Source organism: Danio rerio, chromosome 7, assembly GCF_049306965.1.
Source record: "Danio rerio strain Tuebingen ecotype United States chromosome 7, GRCz12tu, whole genome shotgun sequence".
NCBI classification, from domain to species: domain Eukaryota; kingdom Metazoa; phylum Chordata; class Actinopteri; order Cypriniformes; family Danionidae; genus Danio; species Danio rerio.
Genome location: NC_133182.1, coordinates 15,431,483 through 15,449,802, shown reverse-complemented (window position 1 = coordinate 15,449,802; position 18,320 = coordinate 15,431,483). Strand labels below are relative to the sequence as shown.

The 18,320-nt window shown below is 36.0% G+C and overlaps 1 protein-coding gene across 1 annotated transcript in view; it reads right to left on the bottom strand.

Moving 5' to 3' along the window:
* The window catches only part of igf1rb (insulin-like growth factor 1b receptor), a 152,976-nt gene extending 135,121 nt beyond the window's left edge, over nucleotides 1–17,855 (bottom strand). Inside the window, 2 exon segments of the mRNA NM_152969.1 lie at nucleotides 6,852–7,382; nucleotides 17,774–17,855. Coding sequence (NP_694501.1) covers nucleotides 6,852–7,382; nucleotides 17,774–17,855 — 613 coding nt within the window.
* Between the last annotated feature and the right edge of the window lie 465 nt (nucleotides 17,856–18,320).

The window sequence follows — 18,320 nt, the reverse complement described above, 5'->3', positions numbered from 1 at the left end:
TCTATTTTTTAATTCGATAATCGAAATTGAGCCTAAATTTCGATCGTGACACCCCTAGTGTGAATTGTCCGTAGTGTATGTGTGTGAATGCAAGAGTCGTATGGACATATCCCAGTGATGGGTTGTAGCTGGAAGGGCATCCGCTGCATAAAACATATACTGGATAAGTTGACGGTTCATTCAGCTGTGGCGACCCCAGATAAATTAAGGGACAAGGCCAAAAGAAAATGAATGAATGTTCTAATAGTCGAGAAATAATCTGCCGACATTTGAAAGTAATGTAATTTAGCTTGCTTAAACCTTTAATAAAAATTTGAATAAAAAAAGGTTGTCAAACTACTTAAGTGCCATGATTTCAGATAATTAGACGTGCTTTTCATGCTCTGTTTTATTTTTAATGCATTAATTTGTATTAAACAGAATTAAGAACGATGCTAACAAAATGGATTCCTCAAGTCTGTAGAGTCTTGTTCTACTGAACACATCACTCATCTGGCACTTCTAGCTCTCCTTATCTAGAGTAAACAATAAAATATATTTACATTTTCATTTTCGATCCAGAGTTGTTCTAATAGTCTAAATAATCTGGTTGTGTGGTTTTCCTCTGGGGTCATTTTAGGAAAAAGGCCCAGTGGTTTCTCCTACCATAACAAATAACATTTTTCATTTTGGAATTCGACGCCAGTTTATCAGAAAGTGACAATTTTATTTGCTTTGCACCATTGAATGTTTTATGCAAGATTTCAGTTTTGTGCATCATTTTAATTTGCATCTTTGGATGAAAACATAGATAACGATCACAAACTTAAGTGACTCAACACCTTAGCAACTACTAACAACTCTCGAGCATTGTGGCAGTGAGTTCTCCAATATTTGTTTTAAACTTTAAACAACAGTTAAGAAAACATTACACATTATGGTTCAATTTGAACCAGCAAACCAATTTCAGTGTTGTTCTGTCTAGTCTGCACTTTATGGACTCAGTGCAGATCTTGTGAATTACCGTTTGCAAAAAAGAAAAGAGAAAGAAAGAAAAAAGTGAGAGGCAATAATGCAGCAAATTAAAAACTGCCTAATACCTTGTGGTATTCAGAGCAAGGAAGAAATCTCCAGTTTTGAGTCATAAGACATTGTAATCTATTCGGCTAAAGCGCTTGACATTTCAGTGACATTTTCGCCTGGTCTCCACCCAAAGGTGGTCAACAGAGAGATGAAAGAAAGCATTCACCTGTCACCTGTGAAAGACCGCTCTGAAATCCCACTACTTCATCAAACCTCGCGGCAGACGTCCAACTCTCTTCTAGCAATGTCCCAAAGCAGATCACGGTAAAGCAGACAGCCAAAACTCCTTTTTTTGTCTCATCAAAGGATGCACAAGACACATTCCAGAGCTGCCTTTCTGGTCTGGAGAGTTTATTTTCACCGAAGAGCCCCTAAGACTGTATCCAACTTCTAACTTGCATGACAACAGCAAACCTCTTAACAAACAATGGGAATGAGTTATTTACATGCCAATTAAGCATCTTAATATTTTGCGTCTTTTTTCCAGATGCAAATCTTGCGGTGTAAAGCAAAAAAAAAAAAAAAAAAAAACCCTATTGAAAGGCATCATATTGCACTGACGCATCGGTTACTGAGATAAGCATTCAATACGGGTGACATTTACAGCTTCAGGGTCAGTCTTATGATCAAACTGTAGCTAACAAGGTATGGAAAAGGTCATGTTTGTGTTTGCTAGTTCCTGCGAAGTATCGCATGCGTGTGAGAAGCTTTTAATAATGTTTGCTTTCTTGTTACTGGATCTTGTTTTTCCTTAGAATCTTAACAAATATTCATTCACAAAATACAGTAGTCAACATAGGGCTGGGCGATATGGGCAAAATATCATATCCCGGTATTTTTAGGAGGAATGACGATATACGATACAGGGCTCGAAATTAACTTTTTTACTTGGTAGCACCGGTGCTCCCAACTTCAAATATTTAGGAGCACCAGTAAAAATTTAGGAGCACCCACCAAAAATAAATGAGCACCGCTGCAATTTTTTTTTTAAGGGATTTATTGTATTTTAGAACAACATCAATAGGACTGACAAAAACCAGAAACAACTATCTAACTAATGCTGTGATGACTTGATATTTGTGTGCAATAATTCCAAAATGAATGTCTAATAATTATAGAATATTAATAATGATGAAAATGACAATAATAGTAACAATGAATTACATTTCTCATTATGATGCTGCCTTGAACGTGCTTGAATGTAGGTTATCTGCTATAAAAAGTCAGTTACTTTATGAAAAATAAATGTATAGTTTGCATCAAACAAAAATGAAGCATTGCAGTAAGAAATATTTATTTTGCACTGCTGTTTTATATGAATGTCAATTTAATAAATAACATTTCTGCTACAAAACGAACAAAAGATTATAATAAATAATTCAATTCAATGCTGAAAGCTGCAAAGCAGTCATCATTAAATAAATAAAAAAATAATATACACCTAAAAAAAAAAAAAAGAATAGACAAAAGAAAGTAAAGTCTCACTTCTATCACTCTTTAAAAGTTTTGGTTCAGTTTGTGTCAATTTAAAGGTTCAGTCTGAGCTGATCTTCATTTTTCTGTCTTAGTGGAAAGCAGGCGAGTCAGCCGACCCAATTTATAATGAGCCGCAGTTTCAGAGTAAACTTAGTAAAGGCGAGCTTCTTTGGCGATGATGTGTTCAGTATTAGATTTGACTTTTAGCGGACATTTGCGCTGAACACGCAGTGAAAGCAACGCATCGAGATTCGGGCACCTTCTCCGAAAAGCACGTACTCGATTGATCTCAGCTGGCGGATCAATATCCACCACGTATCATGATCGCTCTCATCTGCGCCCTCAATTTTAGGTGGGGTTTGCAAACCTGCATGCTTTAAGTTTTCACTCTTCAGCCGTTTGTATTTCCCGTGGTCATTAAAGCTCCTTCTCCGTCATCTGACAGCGGAATACCGTGAGTGAATGACATCTAATATGAACCAATATAGCGGCAGGGAAGAGCGATTCAGCACGTTTTTACAAAAAAATCTAAACAGGTTGCACTACAACCATTTTCTGCAGTCGCACTAATGCTCCAAAATATATTATGAGGTCGCATAGATTAATTTTCGGGCGCATATGCGACAAAAATGGTCGCAATTTCGAGCCCTGCAATATATATCTGGTATTTTCCCAAAACTGGTTACTTGAGAGTTAAAGCCTTCATTAAGACTTTATTAAACATTTTTTTGAGCAAAATATTATTCAAACACAGAGGTTTCCCTCTTTACTCAAAAAATAACAGCTGCACAAAATCTTTAAATAAAATACAGTACAGGGGTTTCTCCTGCTTAAAACTACAAGTTGCACAACATATTAAATTATAAACAAAATCTTTGATAAATAAATACAGTACAGGGTTTTTCCTGCTTAACACTATACACAGCACTACTGTGCTGCTGTGCAAATAACAAAGTAAACAGAACAATAAAAAAGAACGTAGCTACATCATCAGGGCAAAAAAAGGAACACTTAAATTAGGGTTGGGCCGATAGACAACGCCATCATCTATCGCCAATGGCCGACAGACTTCCCGATGCTGAGGCCGCATTGCGATCCATCGCCCCGCCCCACATTTAAATTGATATATAACTTATTATTTGCATGTCATCTTAATAGCAATAGCAGTCTTTTCATGAGTTCGAACCTGACCAGAGTCATTTTTAATTTTAATTTTTATTGTTAAGACATATCAGTGTTTCCTCTAGGATTTTTTCCAGCTGTGGCGGCAGACTCTGTTGGCCATTTTACACAGATCTACCCCTACATGTGGCGTTGTTTCATTGACAAATGTAATGGCCACAGTATTAAGTCGAGATCGCATTCATGTAATAGCCTTTGAGCATGTCAATATCGTTTGAGCACTGATTTCCTCTGTTCGTGCACAAAACTTCTTGCGCACCCTCAAATATATGGTGCTCAAGTGCAGATTTTCTTGTGCGCCCTCAAATAAACACGGCTGAAGTGTGATTTAGTGCGTTTATGTACCGAGTATGTCTCAAACATTTATTAGATTTGTTAGGAATATTTATGAATGTCTCCGATAGACTTGCGGAGCAGACCGCGGCATTAATGCACCCCGAAGTAAAGTGAAACGGCTATAAACTCCAGCAAGAGCCACAGACCTTTATCTATAAATAAAGTATAATTATGGAAACTGTTCATCATAACTGAAAGCTACGCCATGTTTGCTGCTCTCACGCATCATGCATCTGTCAGTCAGTCAGTCAGTCAGTCAGCACGTCACCTTAAAGGCTTAAACAGCACGCACAGTACTACTACGGTCACAGAATAGCTTGCTCTGTTATTATTCACTTACCTTTTTATACATTTTCGGTGCAATTTTAACCCGCAATTTAAAAAATGATTGAATATTTTGAATAAGAAGCTGTAATGTAGCCATGGCGGGATGAATTTTAATGTGGCATCTCTCGTAGTCAAACAGACAAAAGCTAACCGACATTCATACTAATTACAATCCAAAGTATTGCACTAGACCATTCTTTAGATGAGCAGAACGGAGCTCTTGCATTCAGTCACGTTACAGATCTGTCAAGTTTCTCTTGTATCAAGCCATTTTCATTGATGATATCGAAGGGATAGTTCAACCAAAATTATTTCTTCATCTTTTACTTGATTTAAACCTTTATGAGTTTATAAAAAAAAAAATCTTTAAAATAAGATATTTTGAAAAATGTTGCAAACCTGTAACCACTGACTCCATACTATTTGTTGTGTCCTATAATTGAAGTCAATTGTTACATCTTTCTTTAAAATAAAGAAGAGGGGGGGGGGTATTCCTTTAACAATACTGGACAGGTAAACACCCTAGTGACTATTTAGCAAAACACCACTCCAAACACCTTAGCATGCTAATAGCAATACCTTGCCACAAAGAGTTTTGAGCAGAACCTACTCAGCAACATTATGATAACGCTACGATATTTGCATCTCAACTCGCGCTGAACTGTTAAGTAGTCTATCTGATGTGGGCTCTTTCCTGTGTGCAGACATTTGCAGTAGGCTCCATATACTCTAAATGTAGCTGAAATGCAAAGTACAAGGCTGGTGAACAACAAGTCCTGACTGGGTAATTAAAGAGCTGGGAAGAGAGAAAAAAAGCAAAGGCAGACTGACTGGAAACCACTACCAGCCCTTGAAGAAACATCTGTGTTAAAGGAAAACAAGGTAATTATATGGAAAGAGGGAGGAACTGCTGAAGTATTTAGCCTTCAGAGAGAGGCGCTTTGTCTGCCACTGCAGCATCCTTGTGTCCAAAAAGACCACAATAGTGGAAAACTACAACCAGATCTCTCCAAATATACGTATTTTACATCTTTCTTTCACCTCGTGAAAAAAAGCTCTCCAGCCATTTTGCTGGTTTTTATCCGGCACACTACCATTGTCGGAAATTTCCGCATTCCAAGGACACTTCCGGACACAACTTTGTTGTGGACGAGGACATTATCTTCAAAGCCCAGCGCAAGCGAAGCCCCCCGCAAAGATCAGACTCCATTTTTCATTGTGAACGTGAGCCAAAAGGAAAAGAAATGAACGTACACAAAACACACCCTGCAGCAAACTTGCACTTTCTTCTTCCCTGTCATACATGAACCAGTCAATATGAAAAGTAATGGTAGGTAGGGTTGGGCGATGTCGAACAATTGGGCATCGTACAATGTCTAATGTGAAACATCGCGATGAACAATGGCATCGTCGTCATAGGCGGTGGTAAATGAATCATTTATGAATTATTAACTCATTCATAACAAATTAACTATTTGTAGCCTACCGTTTCAACAACCTGACCCGCATGGTCTTTGTTTTACAAAAACCAAATCATAAACAAATAAAGATAAGTTACACACAAATTTCCACCTGTCAATCACTTTTTTTCCGCAGGACTCTCGCATAAATAGGCAGAGTGATCTGTGTCGTTAAAATGGCGTCAACAAATTTGTTCGGTAAAAAAGGTGCACAACCAACAGCAACCAACCAACAGTATGAGGTTTTTTTTTCGCAAAAATGACTAAGTACAAGCGTGAAAGCGAAACATTGAAACAGTGTTCTGACGCTGTGACACATTACCTGATGTATTCAAAAGACAGAAGAGTTGTTAGATAGAACCAAGATTATTTAAATATCACGTTTAACAACTATAGTGAGACACGATCCAGCGGTACATCCTTGATAACTGTCCGACGTGCACTGCTCTCTGGGGTTTTTTGCTCAAAGCACCCACTGGCTGCTGGAGCACAGACGCACACATGTGCTGCACCGGATGACCGTGTGTGTGTGGTCACGTGATGTGTGTTTTCAGCAGTATAGTGTGGAAGGAGGGCTTTTCAAAAATGCTAGATGAAACACCAGTGTTGTTGTGTACTTATATTTTTTGAGAGGCTCTGTAACCGCGCAAAGGCTGCGCCGCACCACACCCGTGCACTTGACGCAGAAGCATACATCAGCCTTAAGAAACTGCAAGTTGCAATCCACAACTTACTCTGTAACCAACTTACAATTTTAATCAATTGCGACCATCTGAAAACATTACTGCAAAGATATAAGGTAGAGGCTCAACCACTAGTTAAGAAGACAACAAGCAGAACAATCTATATGTATTTATATATGCAATATCCATTCTAAAACTAAATCCATTCTAATTCTAAATCCATAACTAAAAACCAATCTATATCACCGGTGCCCCACATAGAAGGCAAAGTGTAAATAAAAGATCCCAGCAACTCTTAAATATTAGAAGACACCCATTAACTGACCTTTTTGGCAATGGTTGGAGGTCCAGCATCTCGTGCACTGAGAGTTGTCCTCCATGATTCCCGGACAAACATTTCCGCACTCCTTGGACTGCTTATTTCCATCAATAAAGTTGTTCAACTCAGCATCCAAAATGAGAGACCAGTCCACTGAATCCAAGTAGCAGAGCTCGGGATTCTTCTCGATCCGTATTGCACCCCGTGTGATATTCCGCAGATTGTAGAGGCCGATGTCCTTCAGGCTGGTCAACTCAAATATGACCAGGGCGTAGTTGTAGAACAAGTTGCGGCCACGGATCACAGCCAAGTTCGGAAAGAGGGTGCTGAGGCTTTCCAGTCCTGAGACACGGAAGAGGAGAAGGTAATCCGTAATCATGGTCAGTTTGGGGAAGCTGAGGGTGCGGAAGACCTCCTGATTGTTACTGTTTTTATCGCCGATGAGGAGGATCTGCAGGTATCCCTCAATCACAGTACAGTTTTCCAGCCGCTTGAAATTACCGATGTCGTTGCCAATATCAATGCCTGGACCACAGACTGAAACAAGAACAACAAAACAAATTGTCAGATGACATGTGAAATGTGTGATATTCAACCACCTAATGTAGCAATGCTTTTGAGAGAATCGTAGTGATGGATTGACCTTTAATATTTGAATTAATAGTATGATAATTCATGGCAAGTTGCACAATTTGCAGACTAAAATAAAACCCCAGGTGATTTTTATTCTGTTGTGGATCTTATTCATTGTAGATGCAATATTTAATTTAATATGCATGGGAAGTAAATCTGTGGGGACTTTCTAACATGCGCATTAAATCAGCTGTACTTCTGCTTTAAAATGACGGTTAATCCGAAAATATGTTGTTCCAAATCTGTATTGCTTTCATTCTTCACTGCAACACAAAACTTTCTCCAACTGTCTTCAGTGTGTAAAGATCCAATGACTAAAAAAGGCCAGAGTAAATTATGCCTATTTGGACGCAAACAGTATGAACGTATTAAATAAAGTTGCAATTTCTACATAAAATGAAATTCAAGTGACCTCTGAGCATTAAATAGTCTTGTGTAAAAACAGCTAAAGTCTATAATATATTTTACCTTTTACTTGCAATCTAAATACTCTACGCTTGTAACCGTGCATTTGTTGTACGTAAATTTACATTGTACATTTAATTTTTGTGTAATAATTAGCTCATCCACAAAGTAGCAGCAGTGCATTGGAGACAGTAGCCGAATTTCCACTATCGCGGCTAAAGCGAAGCCAAGCCCAGTCGCATTTTCACTGTAATTTCAGGGGGCTCATCAGGCCAAAGCGGGGCTTCCTTGGGGCCAGCGGCCCGTCAAATACCTTGAAAGGGCCAGCTGAGAGTGAAAGGAGAGGCGGAGTTTGCCCGAGTCTGGTAAAGATGGCGTACCACCATTACACTAGTTTTCCGATCGCACAAGAGTACATGCGCCAAACAAATAAATAAATAAATTAATTAATAAAAAAAAAAAACACTTTATAGGCTCGGGGTCTTTTGCTGAAGATCGGCCTTATGTAACCCTTTTAAATGTATGGGTGTTGCATGAAATATATGTCAAGTTTAAAAGGTGTGTTTGTGCACACAGCCTAGGGAAAAATTATTATGTTTAGGTCTCTCCGGAGCAATTGGGTAGAATGTTTGACGTGGTTTATTAAAACGAAGATGCTATGAAACAAATTTTATACCGAGTTCATACCAGAAAATTTCTGTGGTTTTATTTTATGGATGGTGCGCTCGGCCATCCCTCCGCCAGTGCCGAGACCACTCGATGCACGATGCCAACAGTAGGTCAGCGGATAAACAAACATAACGAATGGAAATACATAGACCGGTGTGTGTATAGACATATAATGTAATGCTGTGCACTTGTTTGTTTCGTTTGTATATATTTTAATAGTTTCGTGATGATGCGATGGTGTGCATTATCTGCCTGATTCTGATAACGATTCCGATAACGATTATTGATATAGTCTCAGACCGTTACTGTTACTATTTTCAATTATTTTAGCCAAAAAGAAAATAAAAGTTGATCTTAATTACTGTTGAGCTTTACAGCAGTTTACAAATACCTGTAGGCAAACAGAAGTAGGTGTATAAAATAGGAAAATATAAAAACCTAAATACGATGCAACGGTCTGTGAGTTGGACGGCATGTTTTGTTGGTAAATGTTTTATTATAGAACTAATTTTGTTCACTTTTACACTATGCATATGTTGCCTTTACACTCATGTCACTTAGACTCAATCCTAATTCAACCCTTAGCCCTTCCCCTTACCCAAATCTCTTTAGCTTGAAGCCGTAGGGCTAAGGGGAAAGGCTAGATAGCTAGATGAAAGATTTTTCAGGACAAACTCGAAACCAAGGGGTATGAAAATTTTATAACGAACGTTTTTGGCATTTGTGTTTTACCCTCATACTTTTTTTAAAAACGCAAAATTTTGCTATCTATAATCCATAATAATAACTCCTGTGTGGTACATACTTTCACATCTGACACTCAAATCCCCTGTCAGAAATGTCTAGTAGCTGTGAATGAGCTTTACAGTGTCTGCTATAACGTTAATGTTGTTTTCGTGTGTTTACGTAGATGAATATGGCCAGGGTGTAAATGGACAGTTACGAGCTTATTGCCACATTATATCGTTATGATAACATGATATATGCCTTTAGTGATCTCCTGAAGATAAATACCAAAAAATAACACGACTAGAATAACTACAGCAATCACGATCGTCAATCTCATATGAAGCAAGAGATTGCGATGTCACACGATGACGCACTTCCCCTTCACACTCTGTTTCAAGGGCCTAAGGGAAGAGGAAGGAGTAGGGGTACAAAAATAGAATTGGGATTGGACCTTAGTTTTGTTACATCAGCCCACACTTGACTGTTTCAACCTAGCCCCATGACAGATTGTCACACATAAACACACTCAGAACATGCACAACCCACATAAAGACATCATTCAGGGATGTGAAATAATAAGCAGCAGCTTCTAGGTTGATGTTAATATTGATAAATACAGAGACAAAGCAGGGTGTAGTATACGTTGGCCTTTAATGCCATGTCAGAAGCTTTTCTCTGTCATATTAGCAATGTAAATTTGAGGTGTTTGTCCCATTTAAGCCACGATTTCTAATTTTGTTTTACACTAAAAAAGGTTTGAATTACAATAATGTGAGTAACTGATAACAATTTAGCAGATGCACAATAACATTGAACAAATGCAAAAATAAGACACCAAATGAACATGCTAGACTGTCAACACAATGAGACATGTGCAAAATTTGAACCAACAGCAATTTTTGTTTCAGCCACTGACACTGCCGTGAGCCACAAGGGAGTCAAATTCTTGCGTTTTTATGACAGGTATCCTGACATGGCCATTCCTGCTTTCACTACCACCCATTAAGCTGTTTATTTTCCACGGGATGATTTACCCACAGGCTAATTGCAAAGAAAAAATCCTAAAACACTTAGGCCGAGCTAAAAAAATGAATCCTGGAAAATGCAATAGATAATAATGGAGCTTTTGAATTATGCAGCTTAAATGAAACTTTAAAAGATAACGTTACCCCAGAGTTCACAACCTTTTCAATCTCTTGCTCATTCCACTTGTTTTAAAGGTACTCTTTTCTTTAATAGCCATCCTTAAATTGCGATTCTAACAAGAATGCATTGGTGCATCATATCCATTATGCCAGAAACCAGAATTAACCAAGGCAAAAAACAAGCATCTTTCACAGCCCTGAAAGACAGACAGCACCCGGCCTGTCTGCGGACTCTAACATTTTCACACTGCTGAGTAAACAGCGCTATCTTTATTGCTTTGATGGCTCTCCAAATCTCATGTTTACATTTGATAACCCAATTCCAGCCAGCCATTGCGAACTCTCGTAGGTAGCAGAGTGGAGGCATTTGGAAATGAGGTCATAAACTGATGTCATTGTTTAGAAATGAAGCAGGGAACGAAAAACTTTAACCCAAGCTAGTAAATCCTCACACTTCAGATTTTACAACAAAACAGATTGCGACAGAGCATGTTCATATGGACACAGAAACAAAACTAGACATCTTTGCTCACAGAACGTTAAAGTACTTTGATAGACTTACTTTATTTATTTAAATTATAAAAGTTTATGTTTGCAAGCATCTTCGGGGGTTCTGGTAACTAAGAAGGTGCTGTTTATGCATTTCAAATAATGACAATATTATTTTTAGTTCATTCAGTGTAACAAAAGTTTAACCATAAAAATAAACCATTAAAAAATCTTCAGTCATCCAGAATAAGAGTTATTTGATGATTATTTAAGGATTACAGTTAGGCCTGTCACAATAATCAATATATAGACTTCGCACCATACATGGGCATGTCCTCAATAACTTTTTGCAATGCAACATACATCGCCCAACGCCCATACATAAAAACCAATTCTAACTATATTTTAGCTGATTGTACTGCCTCTTTTAGAGGTGTCAGTGTCAGTATGGTTAACACTGTAGTATTTACTACACTCATGTGGGTGCCTGACGACTAAAAATAGATCTGTTACCAGTTCTTTTTACCTTAGACATTTTTGTTAACATTTATTATTATTATTATTTATTTGTTTGTTTGTTTAGGATATCTGTCTTCACATTCTGATTCCAATGCCTAATTATTAAATTGAAAAAACGACTGTAATTATGAAATAGTTTTAAGTATATAATCATATGTGTTCTTTGGAAGAGTGTACTTGCATTATGATGATACTATAGTGGCAAAATTGTCCTAAAATTACAATAATATATTTTAATCGCAATAAATTGTGTTGCTATACATTGTACCACACAAAATAAACATTGTGACAGGTCTGATTACAGTGCAGCCCAAAAACTAGAGATGCACCAAAATGAAAATTCTGGGTCGAAACTAAAAAATTCTAAAAGCACTCTAAACTGGCTAAAAACGGACTCCAAACAATGGTAATTTTTTTTATTTTTTATTAAATATTATAATTTTGTAGGACTTTTTAAACTTGAACCCAATAACCTGGATTATACTGACTTAAAACAAACAAGTAATATAGCCACATTTTATTGACAGTGAACGAGTGGAGAGTCATCATTTTACAGGTTTTTGTTATAGGTATTGTAGTAGGAATAAATACTACAAAGAAACATTGTGTCAGCATGTTATTTGAGAACACTGAAATGAATGCTTTTCATAACGCATCGCTTTCTGTGTCAGATGTGAAAGCCGCTTCACTCAAAAAAATATATTTATTCATATGATAGAGGGTGCTGTTGAAATCCATTCATACATTTTCTTCAATCAGTTTCATCCTTTAGTCCCATAATACAAAGTTTACAACTATATTAACTAACAAAAGCAGGTTCTTTTATGACATCAAGTTACAATTTTCAGAACCAAAACAGCATAAGCATAGCATTTGCTCTAAAGCATTCCTTTCATAAATTCTTGGCCAAAAACCAAAATGCTATTTCCAGCTGATAATTTTCAGCAGACAAATATTCGGTGCATCCTTTTATACCTTGCAACTATCCTTCAAAGCACTAGGTTTAACCAATTAGTCAGCACGAAAGTTATACTACTTAAAATATATATACTATTTATTAATGCTGCACGACTAATCGAAAAAAGATCACGATCTCGATTCGACCCTACACACGATCCTAATTCAGCTTTTTCTATGATACAGCCAATTCGATTTTCAAGGTCAGGAGAGTAGAAAAGGTGGCCCACAAGTCTTCACAGCAACATTGACACTGTCAAATGGTGTTAAAAGTGTCACATACTGTATTTATAAGGTATAAATCACCCAAAATGTAATTTCTGTCCTCATGTAATGATGTATTCACGGTTGCGAAATCACATGTGAGCTGACGCACTGTCTGTTTACTGCCGAGAATGCACATGCATGCACTAAAATGACGTCTGCTTCAGTGAACATAACCTGCATATGCTGTGAATAATGAAGTTGTAAATAACGTTCCATAACGAGCCATTTGGTTTGATTTGCATGTATATGTTTTTCTCAAAGTGACAGCATCCATGGGCCACACTCTGAAATGAAAGTGAAACCTGTGCGCACATTTATATTAACATATCGAGTTATGATTACAAGCGTTTGATTTTTTTTTCTTTCATAGCAAACAAAAAAAGTGTTGTGCATGAAAATAAATGTTTACTGTGTCAGTATAAAAACCCTAGCCTATAATAGAAATATAATGGTCTAATAGTAACAGATGACAAGAACATGTCTTAAACATAATAAATCAACTTTATAATTATGATGATACATTCTGATGTCATCATTTTACTGTGAATTAACAAACATGACATATTGAAAGTCTGTTCAAATCCTCCATCATACAAAATTTAGCATTTTAAGCAACAGTATACCTACACATAGGCCTAATATTATTGTAGTTTTACCATGTGTTTGAGAATTAACAATAATAATAGGCTAATCATATTAACTTTTATTTTACATACACAGAATTGTGAGAAAGAATCTTGATTTTAAGCAAAAAAAAAAAGGTGATTCACATTTTTGCCAGAATCGTGCAGCATTACTATTTATATCATAGCGGGGTGCTGTTGAAATCAATTCACAGACTTTCTTAAATCAGTTTCACACTTTAATCTCATAACACAAAGTTTACAACTATATCAATTATCAACTAACGAAAACAAGTTCTTTATAACATCAAGTCACAATTTGTAGAACTAAAACAGCAAACATAATAATAGCTGTAAAAGCATTCCATGCAAAAAATTATCGGTCAAAAAAACAAAAATGCTAATTTCAGCTAATAATTTTCACCAGCCAAATATTCGGTGCATCCCTTTATACTTTGCAACTATTCTTCAAACCGCTAGGCTTAACCAATTTGTCACCACAAAGGTTACAATACCTAAAAATATATACATCAAGTCACAATTTCTAGAACTAAAACACCATATATGTAAAATTAGCTCTAAAACATTCCATTACATCTATTACAATGTCGGAAATCAGCATTAAACTGTAGTATTAAACAATCTCAAACTAACTATAAGATAAATAAACTAAAAAAAAAGGCAAATCAACAAATAAGTCAATGAGTTGATGTCAAGATAATTTATCCAGTTGGTCCACATTCATGCTCCACTGGGACTCTTTAACCGTTCAGTGCCAACACAGACAGGTTATACTTAGGATTTCCACCGAGAACCTCGTCTGCCTCACTACCTCACTGCCCTGCAACCGCTGGGGTTAACAGTAAAACCCAATTACACAGACTTCACAAACTCCTCACTCTTCTAATCAACAGAACCAGGTCTGTTTTGCTAGAGCGGCTGTTTTTACATGCTCTATTTTAAAGGCAGATTTTTTTTCACCCCTCTCTCTCTTGATGAAACGGATGAATCAAGGGGTCTTATTTGCAGTTTACTTGGAAACATGGAAATTTTGCGGTGGTCAAACTTGAAGCTGTTTTTCATTTTTATGCAAACTTCCTGAGTTGTTGAATTCAAAAAGACTGAATAATGATTGCTTTTTTTCTCTCGTGCATATGACAGACATGCATAAATGAGCCAAATTTGATTAAAATGAATTTGCATTGTAAACGTGGGATAAAGACTAATATTAAAAATGACTTTCAGCATGTTCGCATGCAGTGGCTAATACTTCAAAGCCACCATGCAAGCCCAAAATGGCATCAACAACATGAGACATACAGTTACAAGTAAACAAACATCCCCCATACTAGCACGTCAGCGTTACTCCGTCATGTGCTGTCTTCCAAAATCACTTTTGTTTACTGGCAACCACATCTCAGCGTCCCAACCTATCGTACTAAACAAATAGAGACCTGATAGTAATCTCGCTAACTGTAACCACATAACAACAATACAATCCTGTTGATTGATAACCAAAAACATCTACATTAATCTAAGACTATTCCATAAGATCTCACAATGAAAAAAAATAAGCAACTTATCTAATCTATTATGTACTCTATTTACAGTAAGCAGTAGCGAGACTGCACAGGTTGTATTTAGACCACAGTAAATGTGTGGACATGTGTGAAATCCATTCCTTGAGACCACAAGAAGGTTACCAAAACATTACTAAAGCGTTAAAAATTAGAACTTTAAATATGTATTGAGTAATAAAAAAAATATGAATATGCATGGAGAAGGCTACCAAAACATTACCAAAGCATTAAAAATTATAACTTGAAATATGCATTGAGTTATAAAGACTATGAATATGCCTTGAGAACGTTACCTAAAACATTACCAAAGCATTAAACACTAGAACTTGAAATATGCATTGAGTTATAAAGACTATGAATATGCCTTGAGAACGTTACCTAAAACATTACCAAAGCATTAAACATTAGAACTTGAAATATGCATTGAGTTATAAAAACTATGAACATGCATCAAGAAGGTTACCGAAACACTATCAAAGCGATAAAAATTGTAACTTGAAATATGCACTGTTATAAAGACTACAAACATGCATTGAGAAGGTAACCAAAACATTACCAAAGCGTTAAAAATGAGAACTTGACATACTTATAAAGACTATATGAATTAGGCATGGTACGATAACAGTTTTCAAGGTATACCATGGTTTGGAAAGGTCAAGGTTCTAAAACCACCAAAATTTTCTGTAATACCGTTCCTAAGGTATATGTAAGATTTTTCTGTTTACGTTTTTTTACGCAGAAAAGATATCCAAAAATACTGTTTTAAATTGAAAAGAAATCTGTTTTTGAAACTAATAAAGTTTCTGTTTCTTTATTAGTTTCTAATAAAGTTTCTGTTTCTCAAAATAAAATATATTGTGTTCAAAGAGAAAAAAATATTTAGTTTTTTACCCAGACTTTAAAAAGAATATATTTTACAGCAGTAATCACAATACCGTGAAACCGTGATATACTTATCCAAGGTTATCATACTGTCAGAATCTTATACCGGCCCATGCCTACTACGAATATGTATATATATATATATATATATATATATATATATATATTACTAATGCTTTCCTTCTTAGACTTTACATGCCTGAAACTTGTCTATAGCACTTATTCATTGTTGCTCTTAAAGTTGTGTAAATTGCTTCCTTGCCCTCATTTGTAAGTCGCCTTGGATAAAATCGTCTGCTAAATGACTAAAAGTAAATGTAAACATTACCAAAGTGTTTAAAACTTGAACTTGAAATATGCATTGAGTAATAAAAACTTTATTCATTAAGAAAGTTACCAAAACATTACCAAAGCGTTAAAAATTACAACTTGAATTATGCATTGAGTTATAGACTAAGAATATGCATTGAGAGTGTTAAAAAAAATTACCAAAGCGTTAAAAATTAGAACTTGAAACATGCATTGAGTTGTAAGGGCTATGCATATTACTAATGCATTAAAAACTAGATCTTGAAACATTGAATTATAAAGGCTATGATTATGCATTAAGTTATAAAAACTATGAATATATAACTTGAAATAGGCATTGAGTTATAAAGACTACAAATATGCATCAAGAAGGTTACAAAAACATTACCAAAGCGCTAAAAATAGAACTTGAAACATTGAATTATAAAGACTACACTGTAAAACCCAACAGTCAACTTTATCAAATGAATTTAATTGTAGTTAACTCAAAATTTGCGGAAAGAAAATTCTACTCATTTGAAGAGTTTTGAACTCAGTGTTGAAAGTAATGAGTTATTAAATACCTCATTACTTTAACTCAAACAGAGTAAGTTCACAGTACCCATTGTATAGATTAGTTGTTTTTTTTAACTCAAGTGGTTTGTTGCAATCGCTTTCCTAAAATGTTTAAGTTGCCTTAACTTATTAGGTTTTACAGTACTCAGTTGGTTTGAGTTCTCTTCATTTATCAGGTTTTACTGTGCTCAAATTGCTTCATTAACTCAAATGGATTAAGTTCACAGTACTCATTAGGATTAGTTTTTGAACTTAAACGGTTTGTTGCAATCCTCAAATGGTTTGAGTTACTTTAACTTTTTGGGTTTTACAGTGTATGCATAAAGAATGTTACCAAAACATTACCAAAGCATTAAAAATCAGAACTTAAAATATGCATTGAGTTATAAAGACTATGAATATGCATCAAGAAGGTTACCAAAGCATTATAAATAAGAACTTGAAATATGTATCGAGTAATAAAGGTGATGAATATGCATCAAGGTTACCAAAACATTATCAAAGCATTATAAATTAGAACTTGAAATATGCATTGTGTTATAATTTCCTCCACCTTGTATCAAAAAAGAGCCAATTACTGACATATAGATGAACTTAGATAAACAACACTACAGTTTACTTCTAGTGCACTAAAGAACCTGTTGATTTGTAACCTAAAACAGACAGGGCTATCCAAAATTTTAAGCTGCTAACATGATAGTGATAACTCATGCTTGACTTGCGCTCTTCTGCTAAATTTAGATCTGTACCTACAGGTAAACACATTTAAGGTTCAATTCATATACAAGTACAGTAGTAAAATACATACTAAACAAATAAAAACAATTTAAATGGCATAGGTAGCATGAGTTTGTTGTGTTTTTTTTTTACTTTGCATAGCCAAAACACTGAACAGACACTCCTGTTGTGCATAATGTGTGTGTTTGTGTGCGTTCCCATTTCTTTCACTGTATAAAAACCTTAAAGGAAGGGAAAATCAAGCAATTAGGAGAAAAGTAACAGGTTTGAAAACAGCTGGTTGAGAACTGGAACCATAAATCACAAGTGAAAGCTGAAAACATGGGAGATCAGCAGAAATTGAAGAAGGTTTTCTCAGATTAGCAAAAGACTTTGATTTAATGACTTAATGCTTATGCATGTAATATGTATATGCTAAAATAACTTACTTTCTCCATGGCAGAGTGTGGAGAGGACCAGCACCAGACCACTAAACAAGGTCCAATATCGCCTCTGTTTGCTAGACCTCATTCCTGTACAAAGAGAAGGCAAGCACTTGCTTTCTTTAGGGAAAAAAAGTAATAAAAATATTAGAAATTAGGGAGAGACAGCTCAACCCTTTAAAGTAATGATGCTTGACTCCAGAAGTATTCTCAACACAGAAATATGACAAAAGTTGGGGTTTTCCAGCTTAGTTGAAGAGGTGTAAACAAAACACAGTGGAAACACTCAAATAAATCCAATTTCTTCCATTTTTCATGCTGCTTTTTTTTATGACGGGACCCTCCAGACACCTCAGCAGCGCGGTTCTCCAGCACACTCAGCCCGCTCTGCCCTCACCATGAGGCGGATTCACGCGCACTGATTCTCGGGCTCCTTAAATGTGTTTCACGTTATTTCTCGCAGCTTCTCCTCGTCAATATATGTGAATACAACCCAGACAAACACAAAACGCCTTGATAATCCGCATTTCCACGCTCCATGTCGTAGGATAAA